This window comes from Erpetoichthys calabaricus, chromosome 9 (genome assembly GCF_900747795.2).
Source record: "Erpetoichthys calabaricus chromosome 9, fErpCal1.3, whole genome shotgun sequence".
NCBI classification, from domain to species: Eukaryota; Metazoa; Chordata; class Cladistia; order Polypteriformes; family Polypteridae; genus Erpetoichthys; species Erpetoichthys calabaricus.
In genome coordinates, this window is record NC_041402.2 from 102703809 (window position 1) to 102724721 (window position 20913).

At 44.4% G+C, this 20913-nt stretch overlaps 1 protein-coding gene and 1 pseudogene across 1 annotated transcript in view; both read left to right on the forward strand.

Moving 5' to 3' along the window:
- The window catches only part of LOC114658021 (oxidized low-density lipoprotein receptor 1-like), a 224068-nt gene that overhangs the window by 173888 nt on the left and 29267 nt on the right, over nt 1–20913 (forward strand). The window contains exon 9 of the mRNA XM_028810044.2: nt 20641–20756. Coding sequence (XP_028665877.2) covers nt 20641–20756 — 116 coding nt within the window. The remainder of the gene's footprint in view (nt 1–20640; nt 20757–20913) is intronic.
- On the forward strand, nt 13667–13813 carry LOC114658280 (uncharacterized; annotated as a pseudogene).

Genomic DNA, 20913 nt, shown 5'->3' on the forward strand with positions numbered 1-20913 from the left:
GTTCTTAGGAAATGAAAGACATACCACTGTTATATTTTTTGTTGAAAGTATAGTAAATTAGTATGCAGGCTGAGAGGGGTTCCCAAACTTTTTCATATGACTGTGTGAATGTCACAATGGCACAATTCCCTTAGATACAATCTCGTAAGTGCTCTTTTGTTGGCTTTCATTGTTAGCAAATTCTTGCTACACTCAAGCACACTTTTGCACGAAGTTCTTAATTGTCATCAATTTCTTGACATGCTTCTCTTATGTAGCCAATCATTTCATCCACAGTATGTCGTTGTCGTGAAAAGACGTTATTTTTGACAACACCCCACAAGAAGAAGTCCATTGGGGTGAGGTCTGGTGATCGTCCTGGCCATTCCAGTGGCCCTCATCGACCTATCCACCTGCTGGGTAATTGTTCATCAAGAAACTCACACACTTTTACAGCATAGTGTGGAGGAGCTACTGTATGTCTTGTTGAAACAAAAAGTCTTCATGATCATGCTGTATCTGTAATTTTGGTAAAACAGTGTCCCTCAGCATGGGTATTATCATGATATTTCCTACTACTTACCCTTTACCTAGGGGTAAGTGTACTCATCAGGTTCTTTACCGGGTTGGTCTACTGTTGCACCTTAAGATTGACACATGCGTACATAAATAAATGCATACACACAGAAACTGTACAGTGCCCCATCAGTGACACACACAGCTGGTTAACCTCTAGCACTTTAAACCACACAAGTACATTAGGAGTAATACAGCCTGTCATTCTTCTGGCACAAGACTTGCTTATTTTTGGCACGAACAACATACTATGTTTAAAATATATCTTAGACCTAAATATTACTTCAATCTCTTGAAATATATTTAAACATACAAAGGCTCAACATCCTTGGCTATAGGCCAACCAAGAATGCCTTACTTTATGTACTGTTCCCTACTACTGGGTGGAGCTCACACCCTCAGCCTTAATAAACCTTGCGGCACAGAGGTAATGGCAAACCTCCGGCTGTACCAGGTGGTCAAAGAAATCTACCTTATTACTTCAATCACTCTAGACATGAAGACGAAGCATAGAAAGTTAAATGAAGCATGGTATTTATTACAGGAATAATAGTACCAGTAGAGAAAAGCATAAACGTAAATCTGGACAGCAAAGTCTGGATATACACTGCCTGGCCAAAAAAAAAGTCGCCACCAAAAAAAAAGGTCACACACTCTAATATTTTGTTGGACCGGCTTTAGCTTTGATTACGGCACGCATTCGCCGTGGCATTGTTTCGATAAGCTTCTACAATGTCACAATGTTTTAGTTCCATCCAGTGTTGCATTAATTTTTCACCAAGATCTTGCATTGATGATGGTAGAGTCTGACTGCTGCGCAAAGCCTTCTCCAGCACATCCCAAAGATTCTCAATGGGGTTAAGGTCTGGACTCTGTGGTGGCCAATCCATGACCTTCTTCCATTGCTCCAGAGTCCAATCTTTATGCTCCCTAGAAAATTGAAGCCTTTTTTTCTGGTTTGCCTCACTGATTAGTGGTTTTCTTACGGCTACACAGCTGTTCAGTCCCAATCCCTTGAGTTCCTTTCGCATTGTGCGTGTGGAAATGCTCTTACTTTCACTATTAAACATAGACCTGAGTTCTACTGTTGTTTTTCTTCGATTTGATTTCACCAAAGTGAATGCTGATCACGATCATTCAGGATTTTTTTCTGGCCACATTTCTTCCTCGAAGACGATGGGTCCCCACTATCCTTCCAGTTTTTAATAATGCATTGGACAGTTCTTAACCCAATTTTAGTAGTTTCTGCAGTCTTCTTAGATGTTTTCTCTGTTTGATGCACGCCAATGATTTGACCCTTCTCAAACAGACTAACATCTTTTCCACGACCATGAGATGTGTCTTTCGACGTGGTTGTTTAAGAAATGAGAGCAACTCATTGCACCAGTTGGGGTTAAATAACTTGTTGCCAGCTGAAAGATAATCTCCCATGCAGTAATTATCCAATAGGAGGCTTGTACCTATTTGCTTAGTTAAATCCAGGTGGCGACTTTTTTTTTGGCCAGGCAGTGTATATAGTCTTTAGAAAAAGCTTACAAAAAGTTAAAAGGTGACTAGGATGAATGTCCTAGGCTGTTTCTGATTTAGCACTCGTAGTTGTTAATGAAATGCTTTGCCGACAATCAGATGGAAATGGACGCATGTTCCTGGCGCCCTCTTCTGATGTCATTCTTGCCCTCCTTTGACATCATTATGTTCTCTTCTTCTTCTCCTTATGTCGCTCTTCAGACGAGGCATATTTATTATAAAATTATACCTGGGGTTTCATAACACGTGATTGTTATATATTCCAATTGGCTAGCTGTGAATACAATACAATACAATACAGTTTATTTTTGTATAGCCCAAAATCACACAGGAAGTGCCGCAATGGGCTTTAACAGGCCCTGCCTCTTGACAGCCCCCCAGCCTTGACTCTCTAAGAAGACAAGGAAAAACTCCCAAAAAAACCTTGTAGGAAAAAATGGAAGAAACTTTGGGAAAGGCAGTTCAAAGAGAGACCCCTTTCCAGGTAGGTTGGGCGTGCAGTGGGTGTCAAAAGAAGGGGGTTTATACAATACAATACACAGAACAGAACAAATCCTCAATACAGTATAAAATAAAAAGTTTTTTAAAAAGTTTTTTTTTTAGAAGTAAAAAACAAATAAAAATTTTAGAAGTACGGAGCCGAATTTAACAGTAGATGATATCACATAATAAGATTTGGATATTATTAGAGTCCTGGAGACCTTATCCATCAAGCTGCCTCCCCCATTTGGCCATTCCACGGGTGAAACAGTGCTGGGCGAGCCAATCCGATGAAAGGACCCCTCTTTCCCACGATTCCTGCGATCCTCCATCAGGGATGACTTTACCTTAGGCAGGCAAAACAACTTGGCAGGTGGGCCGTGGCACCAAGTGCCACATTTGAGTATGATGAATGAATTCACTCGTCCATTTTCCTTTGATGTGTCCAGTATTTAAGTTCATCTGATGTTGTCTTGAGCAAAATATAATGAAAATATGGACAAAAACCCAACAGCATGTTAAGATACAGGTCATGTGTAAGAGTTGTATAGAAAAAAACAGGTCCAAGTACCCCTTTACACAAAAGACCCGCCCAAACTGTAATGCCCATTTGATTCAACTGTTCTTGTATCGTTCATGAGGCTTCACTGGTTGGTTAAACACAAATTTTGCGTATCGCAGTCCAGGAACCAAGGATTCACTGATTGGTTAAACCACAAAATCACATGGTGTATACTTTATCTCCTTTATTCTAATTTTTTAAAGTTCATTCCCCATATAGGATTCTCGAACCTTTGCCATTTCCTCTGTACAAGAATGTTTAACATGTGTAATTGTGTAGGCTGAAAACACCTCATGCAGGCATGTACACCTCCTCTTTTGCCTTGCCAGCTCCGTTCTTCAAACCCCCTGTGGCACACAATCATCCCTTGCAACACATGTTGCAGTTCTCCGTTCTCCTAACCCTGGGCCTAGCCCCAACCTGAGCCTTGAACCCAGCCTGGCCAGGCCCAGCCCAAACAATCCTCGCCCAGGGGAGAAGTGAGAGGTCTGGGCGAATCTCCAACCTTAGAAATTTCACTCCCTCTCCTTTGGCAGAGGCTCATTCCACCGGTTCTGCTGCGAGCAGGCGGAGTAGGGGTCGTGTAAAGTCAAAGCAGAAAAGGTGGTCATGTGAAACCGGGCTTTCTGGTCATGTAAATTCAAAGTAGATATGGGGCCACATGAAAAATGGGCAGGGGGTCATGTAAACTCAAAGCAATAAAATTTAACATATTTTTATTGTATTGGTACTTCCAACAAAATCAGTGTTTAAACATTAAAAAAACATGCTGTACAGCAAAGATTAATCAACACAAACATTTGAAGAATATAACAAAAATTTTAACATATAAATGATACTCAATTGATATCCTATACAGCATGGGGCCCCTTATGCTTGTGGTTCCCCCAGGCAACTGGTCAGCGTGCCCATGCTTTAAGATGGCCTGTAAGATTCTGGGGCCCCAGGAAACACAATTTCTAAGGCACCCAGAGATGACAGTGCATATCCCGTACTCTCCCTGCGGGGCGCCTAGGGTGCTGCCTTTCCTAGCAACAGGCCTGGTCTCAGAACCTCCAGCCTGGGAGGTCCGACGACTACAGCAGCTTCGAGGGAACCCAGCCACCATCCGTCGGAGGTGTTTTCCAACGGCCTACTGGTCTACCTAGTTGATCCTGCCAGTAACAAATGCTTGTCTCAGAGATTAAGCCATGCATGTCTAAGTGCACACGGAAGTAACAGTGAAACTGCAAATGGCTCATTAAATCAGTTATGGTCCCTTTGATCGCTCCACGTTACTTGGAAAAGTATGGTAATTCTAGAGCTAATACATACAAATGAGCGCTGACTCCTTCCCCAGGTAGGATGCGTGCATTTATCAGACCAAAAACCCACCCGGGCCCCCGCGCCCGGCCAGCTTTGGTGGCACTAGATAACCTTGGGCTGATTGCATGGCCCCCACGCCATAGACGACTTATTCGAATGTCTGCCCCATCAACTGTCAATGGTATTTTCTGTGTCCACCATGGTTACCACAAGTAATGGGGAATCAGGGTTCGATTCTGGAGAGGCAGCCTGAGAAATGGCTACAACATCCAAGGAAGGCAGCAGGCATGCAAACAACCCACTCTCAGCTCGGGGAGGTAGTGACAAAAAATAACAATGTAGGACTCTATCGGGGGCCTGTAATTGAATTCTTTCACGAAAAAATCACTTTGAAAAATTAGAGTGTTCTAAGCAGTCACCCCTGCCCGAATACCGTAGCTAGGAGTAATGGAATAGGACTCCGGTTCTATTTTGTAGGTTTCCTGAACCAGGCCCATGATTAAGAGGGACTGCTGGGGGCATTTGTATTGTGCCACTAGAGGTGAAATTCTTGGACCGGCGCTAGATGAGTGAGAGCGAAAGGATTTGCCATGAATGTTTTCATTAATCAAGAATGAAAGTTAGGGGTTCAATGATGATCAGAAACCATCATAGTTATGACCATAAACAATTCCAAATGGCAAGCTGGCGGCGTTCTTCCCAGATACTAGCCAGGAAACCAAAGTCTTTGGGTTCCATGAGAATGCCTTTTTTTATTGTCACTATACACATGTACAATGAGATTAAAAGCAGCTCCTCCAGTGCAGACATATATGTAGAACACAACAAATAAATAAACAAATGATGCAAAAAGTTGCAAAAAAAGTTCTGCAACGCTATATACAGTGCATCACTTTTTCCACATTTTGTTATGTTACAGCCTTATTACAAAATGGATTAAATTCATTTTTTTCCTCAGAATTCTTCACACAACACCCCATAATGACAATGTGAAAAAAGTTTACTTGAGGTTTTTGCAAATTTATTAAAAATAAAAAAACTGAGAAAGCACATGTACTTAAGTATTCACAGCCTTTGCTCAGTACTTTGTCGATGCACCTTTGGCAGCAATTACAGCCTCAAGTCTTTTTGAATATGATGCCACAAGCTTGCCACACCTATCCTTGGCCAGTTTCGCCCATACCTCTTTGCAGCACCTCTCAGGCTCCATCAGGTTGGATGGGAAGCGTTGGTGCACAGCCATTTTAAGATCTCTCCACAGATGTTCAATCGGATTCAAGTCTGGGCTCTGGCTGGGCCACTCAAGGACATTCACAGAGTTGTCCTGAAGCCACTCCTTTGATATCTTGGCTGTGTGCTTAGGGTCGTTGTCCTGCTGAAAGATGAACCGTCACCCCAGTCTGAGGTCAAGAGTGCTCTAGAGCAGGTTTTCATCCAGGATGTCTCTGTACATTGCTGCAGTCATCTTTCCCTTTATCCTGACTAGTCTCCCAGTTCCTGCCGCTGAAAAACATCCCCACAGCATGATGCTGCCACCACCATGCTTCACTGTAGGGATGGTATTGGCCTGGTGATGAGCGGTGCCTGGTTTCCTCCAAACGTGATGCCTGGCATTCACACCAAAGAGTTCAATCTTTGTCTCATCAGACCAGAGAATTTTCTTTCTTTTGGTCTGAGAGTCCTTCAGGTGCCTTTTGGCAAACTCCAGGCGGGTTGCCATGTGCCTTTTACTAAGGAGTGGCTTCCGTCTGGCCTGTCTACCATACAGGCCTGATTGGTGGATTGCTGCAGAGATGGTTGTCCTTCTGGAAGGTTCTCCTCTCTCCACAGAGGACCTCTGGAGCTTTGACAGAGTGACCATCGGGTTCTTGGTCACCTCCCTGACTAAGGCCCTTCTCCCCCGATCACTCAGTTTAGATGGCCGACCAGCTCTAGTTAGAGTCCTGGTGGTTTCGAACTTCTTCCACTTACGGATGATGGAGGCCACTGTGCTCGTTGGGACCTTCAAAGCAGCAGAAATTTTTCTGTAACCTTCCCCAGATTTGTGCCTCAAGACAATCCTGTCTCGGAGGTCTACAGACAATTCCTTTGACTTCATGCTTGGTTTGTGCTCTGACATTAACTGTCAACTGTGGGACCTTATATAGACAGGTGTGTGCCTTTCCAAATCATGTCCAATCAACTGAATTTACCACAAGTGGACTCCAATTAAGCTGCAGAAACATCTCAAGGATGATCAGGGGAAACAGGACGCACCTGAGCTCAATTTTGAGCTTCATGGCAAAGGCTGTGAATACTTATGTACATGGTGCTTTCTCAATGTTTTTATTTTGAATAAATTTGCAAAAATCTCAAGTAAACTTTTTTCACGTTGTCATTATTGGGTGTTGTGTGTAGAATTCTGAGGAAAAAAATTAATTTTATCCATTTTGGAATAAGGCTGTAACATAACAAAATGTGGAAAAAGTGATGCGCTGTGAATACTTTCCAGATTCACTGTACATATGGAAAGAATAAATAACTATCGCACTATTGGGTTATTGCACATTATTTAAAAATTGCACAATAATGATGATCATGTGCAGTGAGTAGTGGATGTTGGACCCTGAGAGTAATGATATTGTACAGTATACAGATATTGCACAGTTATTATCAATACCATTTAGATATTGGATATTGCACAGCTGATGGATAGAAGTAAGTCTAGGGGTTGGGGGGTTAGACTGTGTAGTCAGTGCATGTGTGAGTTAGAATGGTTATGGCTTTTGGGAAAAAAACTGTTCTTGAGTCTGTTTGTCCTTGTTGTGATGCACCTGTAGCACCTCCCTGAGGGCAACAGGTCAAACAGATCAGAGCCAAGGTGGAAGCTGTCCTTGATGATGTTTTTTTGCTCTGCTGAGGCAGAGGGAGGTAGAGGGAGGTGTAAATGTCCATCAGGGAGGGGAGAGTGCAGACGATGATCTTCTATGCTGCCTTTGCTACTCTCTGAAGCCTCTCCCTGTCTGCCATGGTGCAGCTGCCGTCCCATACTGTGATACAGTACGTCAGCAGGCTCTCGATGGATGAGCAGTAGAAGGTCAGTAGCAGGTTGGAGTCCAGGTTGTGCTTTCTGAGGACCCTCAGGAAGTGTAACCGCTGCTGAGCCTTCTTGATGACTGCTGTAATGTTGTCTGTCCAGGAGATGTCAGCGGAGATAAGGACGCAGAGAAACCGGAAGGTATGGACCCTCTCCACACACTCGCTGTTGATGTAAAGGGGGGCTAAGTCGGTGCTGTGCCTCCTGAAGTCAACAATGATCTCCTTGGTTTTCCTAGTGTTCAGAGCCAGATTGTTCTTTGAACACCAGGCTGCCAAATTCAGGACCTCCTCTCTGTAAGCTGCCTCATCTCCCTTTGAGATGACTCCGACCACTGTGGTGTCGTCAGCAAACTTGACGATGAGGTTGTTGTTGTGGGCCGGACTGCAGTCGTGGGTGTAGAGACAGTACAGGAGGGGGCTCAGCACACAGCCTTGTGGGGTACTAGTGTTCAGTGTGCGAATGGAGGAGAGGTGGGGGCCGAGTCTCACAGTCTGGATCCGGTTGGTAAGAAAGTCTTTTATACAGACACATATGAGAAGGGGGAGGCCAAGAGTGACCAGTTTGGTGATGAGAATGTCAGGAATGATTGTATTGAAAGTAGTGCTGGGCGGGTATACCGGTTCATACCAAAACCGTTTATTATTTTTGTTATGATATGGATTTTTTCTCATACTGCAACACCGGTTAAAAATAGGCTAAGCAATGTTCGGAACCTGGCGCAGCGGGAAACTGTTTAAGGGGGGACCTTTTTCACTGCTACACCGCTAAACACGCATGCGTTAGTGGAGGTATTGCGCAGTGAAAATGGACGGTGAATATTGTAAAAACTGAAGCTGTAGCAGATGATAAAGTTAAAAATGATGACACAGAAGAACTTTTGCCGAAGAAAGGAGCCGTGTCTGTTGTCTGGAGATACTTTGGCTTTAAAAAAGTCGGATCTGGACCAAACAACTATTTATTGTAAATGCTGTCGAGCTAAAGTTGTTGGACAAGACTCCAGTGCTTTGGACACAGGCTTCACACAGCCATAGGTATGTAATAGTTATTAAATAAACTATTTTAAGTAATGGTAGTAAAAACATACTATAGTAATAATGTAGCAACCTCCGCGTCAGGTTCGAGAAGAAACAAAAACAGACAGACGTAGTAAAGTCTCACAAAAGTTTATTTGAACAGTCAAGAAATAAGAACGCCGACTTTGTAACCCCACCACACAACCTTCCAGTTCCTTCTCCAACTCACCACTCTCCCCCCTTCTCCCGTCCCGGGTGTTGCCCCCCCTTACCGCATCTATCATGCCCCCGCTGTCATTCCTCTGCGCTGTACTCCGCCTTCCCTCAGTCAGATTCAACATAATCAGTTTTCTGTTATCTCTATTATCAGTCAATACAGGTAGTCAGTCCCCTACTTACGATGGTTCAACTTAGATTTTTCGAAGTTATGATGTTGAAAGCGAGACGATAATTTATATAAAATTGTGTAAAATATACATTTTCAAGTTGGCGCGGCAAACAAACTTTTCTGTGGGCCGATCGATGCGTTACGATACGTTGTCGGAAACTCCCACGTTGTGAGATGCCTCAGTCTAACTAGCTATCGTTTGAGACTCCGATTTTGATGCAAGTGATCATATAGAATCAGGGGTTCTCAACGTCGGTCCTGTGGACCCCCTGTCGCTGCAGGTTTTTGTTCCAACCAGCTTCTGTTTTTAATTGAACTCCTGGGCTAATTAAGTGAACTGATATTTCCCAAGTTCTGTGTTTAGGGAACAATATGTTAATTAGAAAACTAAGTTTGCTAAAAATAAAAAATATTAAAATGTACAAAGCAGTTATATAGGAATAATGTATTTTTTTTCTTTTTAACAGTATTTTCATCTTGATTTTCATTCTACTTTTCAAGGTGTTCTAATTGTTTAATTAATCCATTATTTACTAATTAGTGGGTGTGACGCTAAAGTAGTTGCAGCCTTTGATTATTCAGTGTGTTGTTTGCCAGCGTGTCTGATCTGCTCGTTTTAAGTTGTCATTATTAAGATACAACGAAGGGGGAAAAAACTGCACAGAGAAAGGGCAAAGTATAATGAAATCAGCAAAAGAAAGTTAAGCATTTAAATCTATAGCAAAAGCAGAAATTTTATAAATGTCTTATAAATGTAAAACAACATGCTTTTCTGAATGTCGAATAAAAGAAAAAAAAAATACCAGCTAATTAAATGAGCTCAGTGTTATCTGGTGTTGTCACTGATTAGGAATCTGGTTGGAACAAAAACCTGCACCCACAAGGGGTCCCCAGGACCGAGTTTGAGAAACACTGATATAGATGGAGATCAAAAATGAAAGTGAGGTACCGGGATCAGCTGATCTGACCCCAGCTGATTGTGGTGCTGAACACGTTCCTGTAGCTTGTGCTGAACACGTACTGAAAGAGCTTTCAGTACTGGTGGGAACATTGTCACGTGCCACAGGGCAGTACTCAAACCAGATGCTGTTGACCGTCTGGTTTTCCTTGCCCAGAATTTGTAATGGCTAAGATTTACATAAGTGCCTTGTTCATTATGTTCAAATGTGTGAATACACATTCACTTTTTTTTTTCACAATACTTGAATACTGTATAATGTATCTGGGCTTGAAGCTTTGAAGTAATAGTATTATTACTGGAATTTGCACTGTTTTTTTTATTGTTATTACTGGAAGTTGAACTATTATTTATTGTTATTATTTATTAGTTTAAATATTATGCAGTTTAATGATGGGATGGTTGAAAATATGTTGTCAAAATAGTTGTTTGCAAAATTTGTTCAATAAAAAGGTTCTATATTTTGACTGCATCTGTCATGCAATGTGATTCCTTCTCTTCATTAGTGCCACCCCCTTGAAAACCATCACTTTATGGGACCATTCAAACCTGTATTAACACTTTTGTGCACATTGAAATGTTTTTTTTGTACAATGCTCATGACAGTGGAATAGGTTATTCTTAGCCAGTCTACTGCAGTAATTGCAGTGGAAAATGTGGTTAACATCCACTCATGCATGGGAAAACTAATACCGTCAAATACCGTGAAACCGGGATAATTTAGAAAAATACCGTGATACAAAATTTTGGTCATACCGCCCACCCCTAATTGAAAGCTGAGCTATAATCCTCAAAGAGCATCCAGACGTAGCTCTGCTGCTGCTCCAGATGGTTCAGCACAGAGTGGAGAGCTGCGGCGATGGCGTCTTCTGTGGATCTGTTCGCGTGATATGCGATTTGGTAGGGATCAAGTCTTGGGGGAGATAGTCCTTGATGTGCTGGAAAACCAGTCTCTCGAAGCATTTCATGATTACCGGAGTGAGGGCCACAGGGCGATAATCATTTAGGCTGGTAATGGGAGACTTCTACGGCACTGGAATGATTGTGGCTGATTTTAGGCAGAACGGAATGACTGCCTGGGCTAGGGAGAGTTTGAAGATTTTGGTGAAGATAAGTGTGAGCTGGTGGGCACACGCTCTGAGCACCCTACCAGGCACTCCATCTGGGCCGGCAGCCTTCTTGGGGTTCACTGCCAGGAGCACCCCTCTGACATCGTGCCCCTTTACAGTGAGTGGAGTGGTGCAGGAACCCGGTGAGGGTGGGAGCAGGGCTGGAGCAGATGAGTGCTGATGTTGTGATGATTCAAAGTGAGCAAAGAAGCAGTTTATCTCTTCTGCTAGCGGCGCACTCAGATCTCCTGCATCACAGCCTCTGTAGTTTGTGATGTTTTGTATTCCCTGCCACACCTCCCGTGTATTGTGGCTGGACAGGAGGGACACTATGCTTCTCTATCACCTGACCTGAAGGCAGCGTCGCAGGCTCTGAGGAGTGTATGGACCTGGCTGGTCATCCAGGGTTTCTGGTTTGGGAAAACCCGAATTTTTTTTCCACAGTCACATTTCCGATGCAGAACTTGATATAGTCCAGTACTGTTCCTGTAAATGTTTCCAGCTCTTGGTGTTCAAATATGCCCCAGTCTGTTTTGTTCGAAGCAGACCTGTAGTTTGGAGAGTGTATTTTCAGGCCTGGTTGTAACAGTCTTTATGGTACGCCTGGCACTGCATCTGAGGGGGGTGTAGGCTGGGGAGAGCAGGAGAGAAAGATGGTCGGACTGGCCAAGTTCGGGGAGGGGTATGGCTCTGTACGCGTACTTGATGTTGGAGTAAACATGGTCCAGTGTTCTTCCCTCTAGTAGAACACTTAACATGTTGATACAGTTTCGGGAGTAGTCTTCAAGTTGGCCTTGTTAAAATCTCCTGCAATTATATGAGCACCGTCAGGGTGGGCTCGCTGCTGTTCGATAATGGTGTTCAGTAGGAGAGAGAGCGCCATGTTTACATTGGTGTCGGGTGGAATGTACACAGCCATGACAATCACTACTGTTAGCTCTCTCGGTAGAAAAAAAGGCCGGCATCTTACTGACATGTACTCGGGGTCAGGGTAACAGTGTTTGTCTATAATTGTCCCGTTGTTGCACCAATTCTCATGCACGTAAATACAGAGCCCCCCTCCTCTGCTCTTACCGGATTCCTTTGTCCTGTCCCAGCGTAGCAAAGTGCGACCTGCTAGCTGCATGAAACCGGGTGAAGCCAGGTTTCAGTGATAATCAAAAAACAGCAGTCACGAACATAGCGATTTCCAAGTCATCCGTTTTATGCACCAGGGATCTGGCATTGGTGAGATACAGGCTCGGTAGAGGTGGGTTGTGTGGTTGTTTCTTTAGCCATAGCATAACACCGGATCTGCAGGCCCGCTTCTGCTTCGTTTCCCTCCTTTGTCTGTGCCGTCTCCTAGACCCAACAACAATCCACGGAGAGCCCACTGGTCTCGCTATGTTTTCTGGGATGTTGTGTGTGTGATGAAAAACACTCAAAACAGATGTCTGGCAATGGACACTGATGTCTATAAGGTTCTGACGGGTGTAGTGGATGTTCGCAGAACCGATAGTGCACAACCAAGCAAGAAAAAAATTACAAAAACAGCCAAAAAGAGCACTGAAAAGGAGAGCCGTGAGCCGCTGCGACCATGCACGCCTCCATGAGTTAATGGAGCTGGGTGGGTTGGGAGGAGTACAGTTATAAAGCTGAAACTTAAAGGAATTGACAGAAGGGCACCATCAGGAGTGAAGCCTGCAGCTTAATTTGACTTAACATGGGAAACCTAACCCGGCCCAGACACTGAGAGGATTGACAGATTGATAGCTCTTTCTCGATTCTGTGGGCGGTGGTGCATGACCGTTCTTAGTTGGTGGAGTGATTTGTCTGATTAATTCCGAGACTCCCTCCTGCAACCCCGGAGCTGTCCGCATCCATCTTCTTAGAGGGACAAGAGGCTTTCAGTCACATGAGGTTGAGCAATAACAGGTTTGTGATGCCCTTAAATGTCCAGGCCTGCACGTGTGCTGCATTGAATGGATCAACGTGTGTCTACCCACTGCCGAGAGATGCGGGTAAGCCATTCGTGTTGGGGACCGGGGCTACAGTTTTTCCCCACAAATGAAGCATTACTAGTAAGTGCGGGTCATAAGCTCGCACTGATTAAGTCCCTGCCCTTTCTACACACCGATGTATGGTTTACTTAGGTCCTTGGATTTACTCTGCTGTGGTCACTCATGGCCTCTGATGGGATCATAACAAGGATTCCGTAGGTGAACCTGCGGAAGGATCATTACCAATGCCTCCCATTGCTGCGACGCCGACTGTTGGTCCCATTCCCCCCTCTCTCCAGACAGCAGGGGGTGGCGGACAGAGCATCTCCCGAGGGCGCCCTCCCCTGCCCTGTTGAGTTTCCACACCTGACCCCCGCCATCTGTGTTGTAGAGGTGGTGGGGTTGGGTTCTCCCAGAGCGCAGCTGGACGCATGGCCTTGGAGAGAGGCCCAGGTGGCAGGCAATACCCTCCTGGACCTCTCGTCCCACGTGAGCCGGGATGGTTTCCGAGTTGCCTTCCCCCACCCCTGTCAGCCGGCGGGATTAAACCGAGCATCTACCTTTATGCTTCAGCAACACGGTTCGATGGCCCAGTGCACCTCCCCTCCAAACCCATTGTTGGGGGAGGCCAACTCCAGGCCCCTGTGCTGCCCCACCACGATGCCTCTTGTTCCTCCTCATTGGGCCTTCGACAGACATGGACAGAGAGATTACTCTTGGCATTGGATCACTTGGCTCTTGCATCGATGGAGGATGCAGCTAGCTGCTAGAAATATTGCAGAACACATTGATTCTCAACACTTTGAACGCACCTTGTGGCCCTGGGTCCTTCCCTGGGCCACGCCTGCGTGAGGGTCGTCTTTCCAATCAATTGCTGCACTGCTCCCTGTGGTTGGCACAGCTGGAGAGTTTGCAGGGACCCAGGCCCCTCTGTCCCCCAAGAGCAGACCTGTGTTGCAGTAATATTCCCCCTCACTTCCCCAGGCAGAGAAGGGAAGGTCAGTAAGCAGTGCATCGGACTGGTCATCCCCACGACTTCTGCACACTTCCAGAGGGAGCTGGGGCATCTGCCAGTAGGACACGCCGGCACCTGCCCACAGAAATGAGACCCAGCGTGGTTTCCTGACTATGTCCGGAGTGGGGGATCCAGCCTCCCACCGTCCAACTCAAATCTCCACTGAGATGTGATGATCAGCTGAATTTAAACACATTATAAGTGAACAAAAAGAAACTAACCAGGATTCCGTCAGTAACAGTGAGTGAAAACGGAAGAGCCCAGCACCAAATCCCTGCCCGCCCCTACCCAGGCATGGGAAATGTGGTGTAAAGGAGACCAGCTTCGAGTGCGGGCCAATGTCCCTTCAGATTGAGGCTAAACTCATGGATGGTGTCTGGCCAGTAGTGGCCCTTTTTGCACCGGGATCAGGTCTCCTGAGAGTTGGGTTATGTGGGAAAGCAGCCTAAAGTAGGTGGTAAACTCCATCTAAAGCTAAATACTGGCACAAGACCAATAGCCAACAAGTACCATAAGGGAAAGATTAAAAGAACTTTGAAGAAAAACCCCGTGAACCTGCCAAGAGGTAAACGGGTGGGGTCTGCTCTGTCCACCCAGAGGATTCAACTCATCAGGCCTCCTTCATCCCCATCCCCCTGGTGTGGCGGGTGCATGGAGTGGGGCATGGGACTGGCACCCTGTCGGGCTCAGCCTGCACTGGCCGCAGTTCCTCCATGGTGGTGGTCAGTGACAGGGTTTGAGTCAGCAGGGCAGGGCCAGGGGGAAAAGGTGGCCGATGACACCTGCTGCCAGTGTTACAGCTCCCACCAACCGTAAGCTTGCTGGTTCCTGGAACCGAGGGATATATCGGCACGGTTGTTTCCCTGGGGACAGACTGTCTGCAGTGCGTCCTTCGCCACACTGCACCGCCACGTTTGGGAGCTCCCATGTTCCCTGTGGCACCAGGGGTCGGTGGCAAGGTCAGCCTCCACCTGACCCATCTTGAAAGACGGACCAAGAAGTCTAACACATGCAGGAGTTGGAGGGTCTTGCTCGAAACCCTGTGGTGCAATGAAAGTGAGAGGTGGAGCCAGAGCGTACATGAAAGGACCCGAAAAATGATGAACTATGCCTGGGCAGGGCGAAGCCAAAGGAAAATCTAGTGGAGGTCCGCAGCGGAGCGGACATGGAAATTGGTCGTCCGACCTGGGTATAGGGGCGAAAGACTAATCAAACCATCTAGGAGCTGGTTCCCTCAGAAGTTCCCTTCAGGATAGCTGGCACTCGCCGAATGCAGTTTTATGTGGTAAAGCAAATGATAAGAGGCCTTGGGGCCAAAACGATCTCAAACTATTCTCCAACTTTAGATAGGTAAGAAATGCTCGCTGGCGTGGAGCCAAGGCATGGAATGCAGAGTGCCTATTGGGCCAGTTTTTTTAAGCAGAACTGCCACTGCACGATGAACCAAACGCTGAGTTAAGGGACCCGATGCCGACGCTCATCAGATCCCAGGAATGGTGTTGGTTGATACGGACAGCAGGATGGTGGGCATGGAAGTCGGAACTTGCTAAGAAGTGTGTAACAACTCACCTGCTGATTCAACCAGCCCTGAAAATGGGTGGCGCTGGAGCATTGGGGCCTATATCCAGCTGTTGCCAGCACCGGTGGCTGTAAGGGCTAAGCCACCACATGCAGGAGGGCCGCCACAATGCGCATTAAAGCCTAGGGTGAGGGCCCGGGTGGAGCCGCTGCAGGTGCAGATCTTGTTGGTAGTAGCAAATATTCAAACGAGAGCTTTGAAGGCCGAAGTGGAGCAGGATTCAATTTGAACAGCAGTTGAACATGGGTTAGCCAGTCCTAAGGGATGGGCAAGTGCCTTTCCGAAATGTGGGGTGATGGCTTCCGTTACCCCCCAGGTCCATTGAAAGGGAGTCAGGTTCAGAGCCCAGAATCCAGAGTGGTGGAGAGGGACGTCCCCAGGTGAAGGGCGTCCAGTGCAGTGATGCAGACGATCTAGGAGTAGCCTGCAGGAGCCCTGGGGAGAGTTTTCTTTTCTTGTTGAAGGGCCATACCATATCCACTGTAGGTCTCTAAGGTGAACAGCCTCTGACATGTTACAACAATGCAAGTAAGGGAAGTCGTCAAGCCAGCTCCATAACTTCAGGATAAGGATTGGCACTATGGGCTGGGTTGGTCGGGCTGGGATGCAATGTAGGGCTGATTCCTACTGTCCCTACCTACTATCTAGCGAAACCACAGCCAGGGGAATGGGCTTGGCAGCCTCTGACATGTTAGAACAATGCAAGTAAGGGAAATCGTCAAGCCAGATCCATAACTTCGGGATAAGGATTGGCACTATGGGCTGGGTTGGTCGGGCTGGGATGCAATATAGGGCTGATTCCTACTGTCCCTACCTACTATCTAGCGAAACCACAGCCAGGGGAATGGGCTTGGCAGAATCAGCGGGTAAAGAAGTTCCTGTTGACCTTGACTCTAGTCTGGCACTGTGAAGAGACATGAGAGTCTTAGAATAAGTGGGAGACCCCCACACAGGGCGCCGCTGGTGAAATACCACTACTCTTATCATTTTTTTCAATCACCCGGTGAGGCAGAAGGGGGTGCCCCATGCTGTTGCTTCTAACGTCAAGCATCTGAGCCACGCTCGGGCATGACCTGCTCTGAGGACAGTGGCAGGTGGGGAGTTTGACTGGGGTGGTACACCTGTCACAACGTAACGGAGATGTCCTAAGGTAAGATCAGAGAGGCCAGAAACCTCCTGTGAAGCAGAAGGGCAAAAGCTCGCTTGATCTCGATTTTCAGTGTGAGTACAGACCGTGAAAGCATGGGCCACACGATCTTTCTGGCTTTTTGGGTTTCAAGCAGGAGGTGTCAGAAAAGTTACCACAGAGATAATTGGCTTGTGGCAGCCAAGCATTGCTTGTTCATCCATTGATGTAGGCTCTTCCTGTCATTGTGATGCATAATTCACCAAGGGTTGGATTGTTCCCCCACTAATAGGGAATGTGAGCTGGGTTTAGACTCTTGTGAGACAAGTTAGTTTTACCCTACTGATGATGGTGTTGTTGCAATAGCACTCCTGCTCAGTACGAAGGAACCGCAGGTTCAGACATTTGGTGTGTGTGCTTGGCTGAGGAGCCAATCGTGCGAAGCTACCATCTGCGGGATTATGACTAAACACCTCTAGACAAGAATCCCTCCTAAACATGACAATACACTAGCACCGTGGAGCCTCGGTGGGCTAGGGATAGTTGCAGGCCATCCTCCCCCTCGTGGGGGGGTGTACCAGTGCAGAGGGCCATTCAAGATGGAGCTGGTGAGCAGCCCGGGTGAGCATCCACTCCCTCTTCCATCGCACGTTCATGGAAAATCCAGTGCTAAATCATTCGTAGACAACCTGATTCTGGGTTGGGGTGTTGTAGGTAGCTGAGCAGCCCCCTAGCTGCGATCTGTTGAAAGTCTGCCCTTGAGCCAAGCTTTTGTCCCCTCTCCCTTCCCTGCCTTAACCACCCACATGGCCAGAAGATGGCCCAGAGACTTTGTGCATGCTACTGGCCTGGCGGGTACATGACCAGATGTTTGTTCGCCTCTGGCCCAGGTCTGTGAAGACCTTGAACTCTGATTTAAAGGTGGTGGAGAGGATTAACAGTCAAAAAGGCTGGGGGTCATACAAGCAATACGAGACTGGTTTGGTTTATAGGATGGGTACATAACCAGATGTCCATTCGCCTCTGGCCTGGGGCTGTTTAGACCCTAAACTCTGATTTAAAGGTGGTGGAGGGACTTAATAGTCAAAAAGGCAGGGGTTTCATATTACTTAAAAGAGGTAGGAGTGGTATGGTACCTGATGGAGAAGCAAAGGTCATTATGGCTGGTAGGCAACAGGGGCTGGAAAAATTTGTAAGTCCCCTCAGGAGTAGAGGGTCATTTAGGCTAGGAGGCAGAGGGCCACCTGTCCAGGCTACATGACCCTCTTCCTCTGAGTTCACATTACCCTCTGCGTGGTGGGCAAAAGTAGGTTTACAATTGTTCGTATGGAAAAAAGACATGCAGGTTATGATTATTCCAGTGAGCTCACAACTGTAAACCTACTTTTGTGCACCCCTGTATATACAGTATATGGTGGAATGGCTACTGTGTTTTGCAATGATCTGAAAGTTAAGGAGACTGCCCTTCAGGATGTAACATCGTTAGAGTACATGGCTTTAAATATTGTATGCTCTATTCTGATGCTTTATTTTTGGAGCAGCTTATCACTAACCCCTCATGCATAGAGGGACTGCAATTTGTTTTTTTCTAAACAAAATGTATAGCTCCCACTTACCTCACTTTTGTGCTCTGCTACGATTCTACTGAGAGACTTTAATAGACATGTGGACATGAATTTCTGTCTGTTTTGGAATGTCATAACTTAAAAGAATACTCCACCCATAAATAATTTAACATGTTATTCACCACATGTAATTTGTAGTGATGAACAAGAAAAATTTTTAAACTCATGTTTTTGAGCAGAATGTAAAGTGCCTTCCATTTTTGGTCACAAGAGCATTTTCTGGAAATGGTTTATTTACAACCCCAATTCCAAAAAAGTTGGGACGCTGTTTAAAATGTAAATAAAAACAGATTGGAATGAATTGCAAATCTCATAAACCCATATTTTATTCATGATAGAACACACAAAACATATCACATGTTTAAACTGTGAGAACCCTAACTACAAAGAGGACTATTTCATTTATGTTAGGTAGAATGCCCAGGGGGGACTGGGCAGTCTCGTGGCCTGGAACCCCTACAGATTTAATTTTTTTCTCCAGCCTTCTGGAATTTTTTTTTGTTTTTTCTGTCCACCCTGGCCATCGGACCTTACTCCTTTTCTATGTTAACTAATGTTGTCTTATTTTAATTTTGTCTTATTTTAATTTTGTATTTTGTTTTTTATTTTTATTTTCTTCATTATGTAAAGCACTTTGAGCTACTTTTTGTATGAAAATGTGCTATATAAATAAATGTTGTTGTTGTTGTTGTAAACTGAGAAAGTGTACCATTATAAGAAAAGAATCTTGAGGACATTATTCTGAAATTGTTCCACAGGTTGTAGACGAAGATTTTTTTTTTTTTTTGCAGATTGGTGAACCACTGCCCATCTTTACTTCTGAGAGAATCTGATTCTCTAAGATACTCTGTTTATAGCCAATCATGTTACTGACTTGTTGCCAATCAACCTGATTAGTTGCAGTTGTTCCTCTAGATGTTTCTTTTTAGTACCACTTACTTTTCCTGCCATTTGTTGCCCTTGTCCCAACTTTATTGAGATCTGTTGCTGCCATCATATTCAAAATGAGATATTTTTCAGGAAAATATTACCGAGTAGTAAAATGTCTCACTTTCAACATTTGATGTTTTCTTTGTTCTACTGTGAATAAATTTGGGTTTATGAGATTTGCAAAATCATTCCATTCTGTTTTTATTTACATTTTACACAGCATCCTAACTTTTTTGGAACTAAGGTTTTAAATATATTTTAGTAAAATCACATGTGTTTCAGATATCTGGTGTACATGACTAGACAGCTTGACATGTGGATTATGCAACAAAAGCAAAGTTAGATATTTTCATGAACATACTGTTTACTGTTGACTAGTGTTGGACATCATAGATACAATGTACTATTAGAAACTTTGTTATTTCTGTTCTGCATAAACGCAACAGCCTTGCTGTGCCTCGCAGACCTGAGTTCAATTCCCCGCTGGGGATAAAGTGTTACTTTTTTTTTCTTTTTAACCTCAAATGGATATAAAATTTATAAATTGGTATGCACTGTCAGTTAATGAGATCATTATATTTTCATCTGGGATGCTCCTTTTAAAATATTTTTTTTAACAATTGAGACTGGAATTAACATGAACAACTGTCCTTATAACTGTTATTTTTAAGATCAATAACACATAGACAGACAGAGCACTGCGTAATAGAGAGACAGACAGGCAGAGAAGTCACTGCAGACTAAGTGCAGACTAATGTACATGGGGATGCAGGTCATTCAGTACATTTCCCTCCTATGGCTCCCATATCTTGGAAAACATTATCATTATCTTCCTTGTCTTCTTTTAAAACTGAACTCAAAATAATTATTTTCTGTCAGTATCTTTCTCATCTTAAGTCTTAGTTTCTGTATATTGTGTTTTTTCTTCTCTACATTTTAGGCAGTTGTTTTTGTGGTATGCTATGTTTTCTTTAGATGACCTGTTATTCTTTACTTTTTGAGATGTGTCTTATTGTCATCTTATTATGTCATACATCAACAACTTGGGTTTGAGTAAGGTGGTATTTTAATAAAAAAACATTCTTATTATTATTTTGAAGTGGGTTTCTATTTTATCACTTCTTTTTTGACACTTCCAAAATGATTGTAATGTAAGTATAATTTATAGTAACTATGTAAACCTCAGTTTTATATGCAATACTTACTGACTGATTTCTGTTAGTGACTGCCCAAATAAAACATGATCTTTATTATTAATATTTTTTAGGGCTTGTTAATGTTATTGTATATTGAATGAGCCCAAGTTAACAAGTTTTGAGTAATAACACTAATTACCTGTGCAAATCACATGTAACAAATCAAATCAAACATAAAAGTATTACAGTATAATATGAATATTCAACATTTTAGGATTACATCACACAAGAGACAAAACGTATAGGAGGTTTCATCTTTTGGATTGGTCTTTCCAAAAACCGCACAACCGAAGAGTGGAGTTGGGAAGATGATACAAAATTGAAAGAAGGGTGAGTGAAAAAATATCACTATCATGTTCTTTTTTAACCCAAAATGTGTTATATTTAATGTATAAGGTTTCTTTACCATGGGTGAATGAAGCATTTTTCAGTGTGTTCAATGTTACAAACATTTGATTTAGGACAGGTCTTAGGACAGTTGAAACTG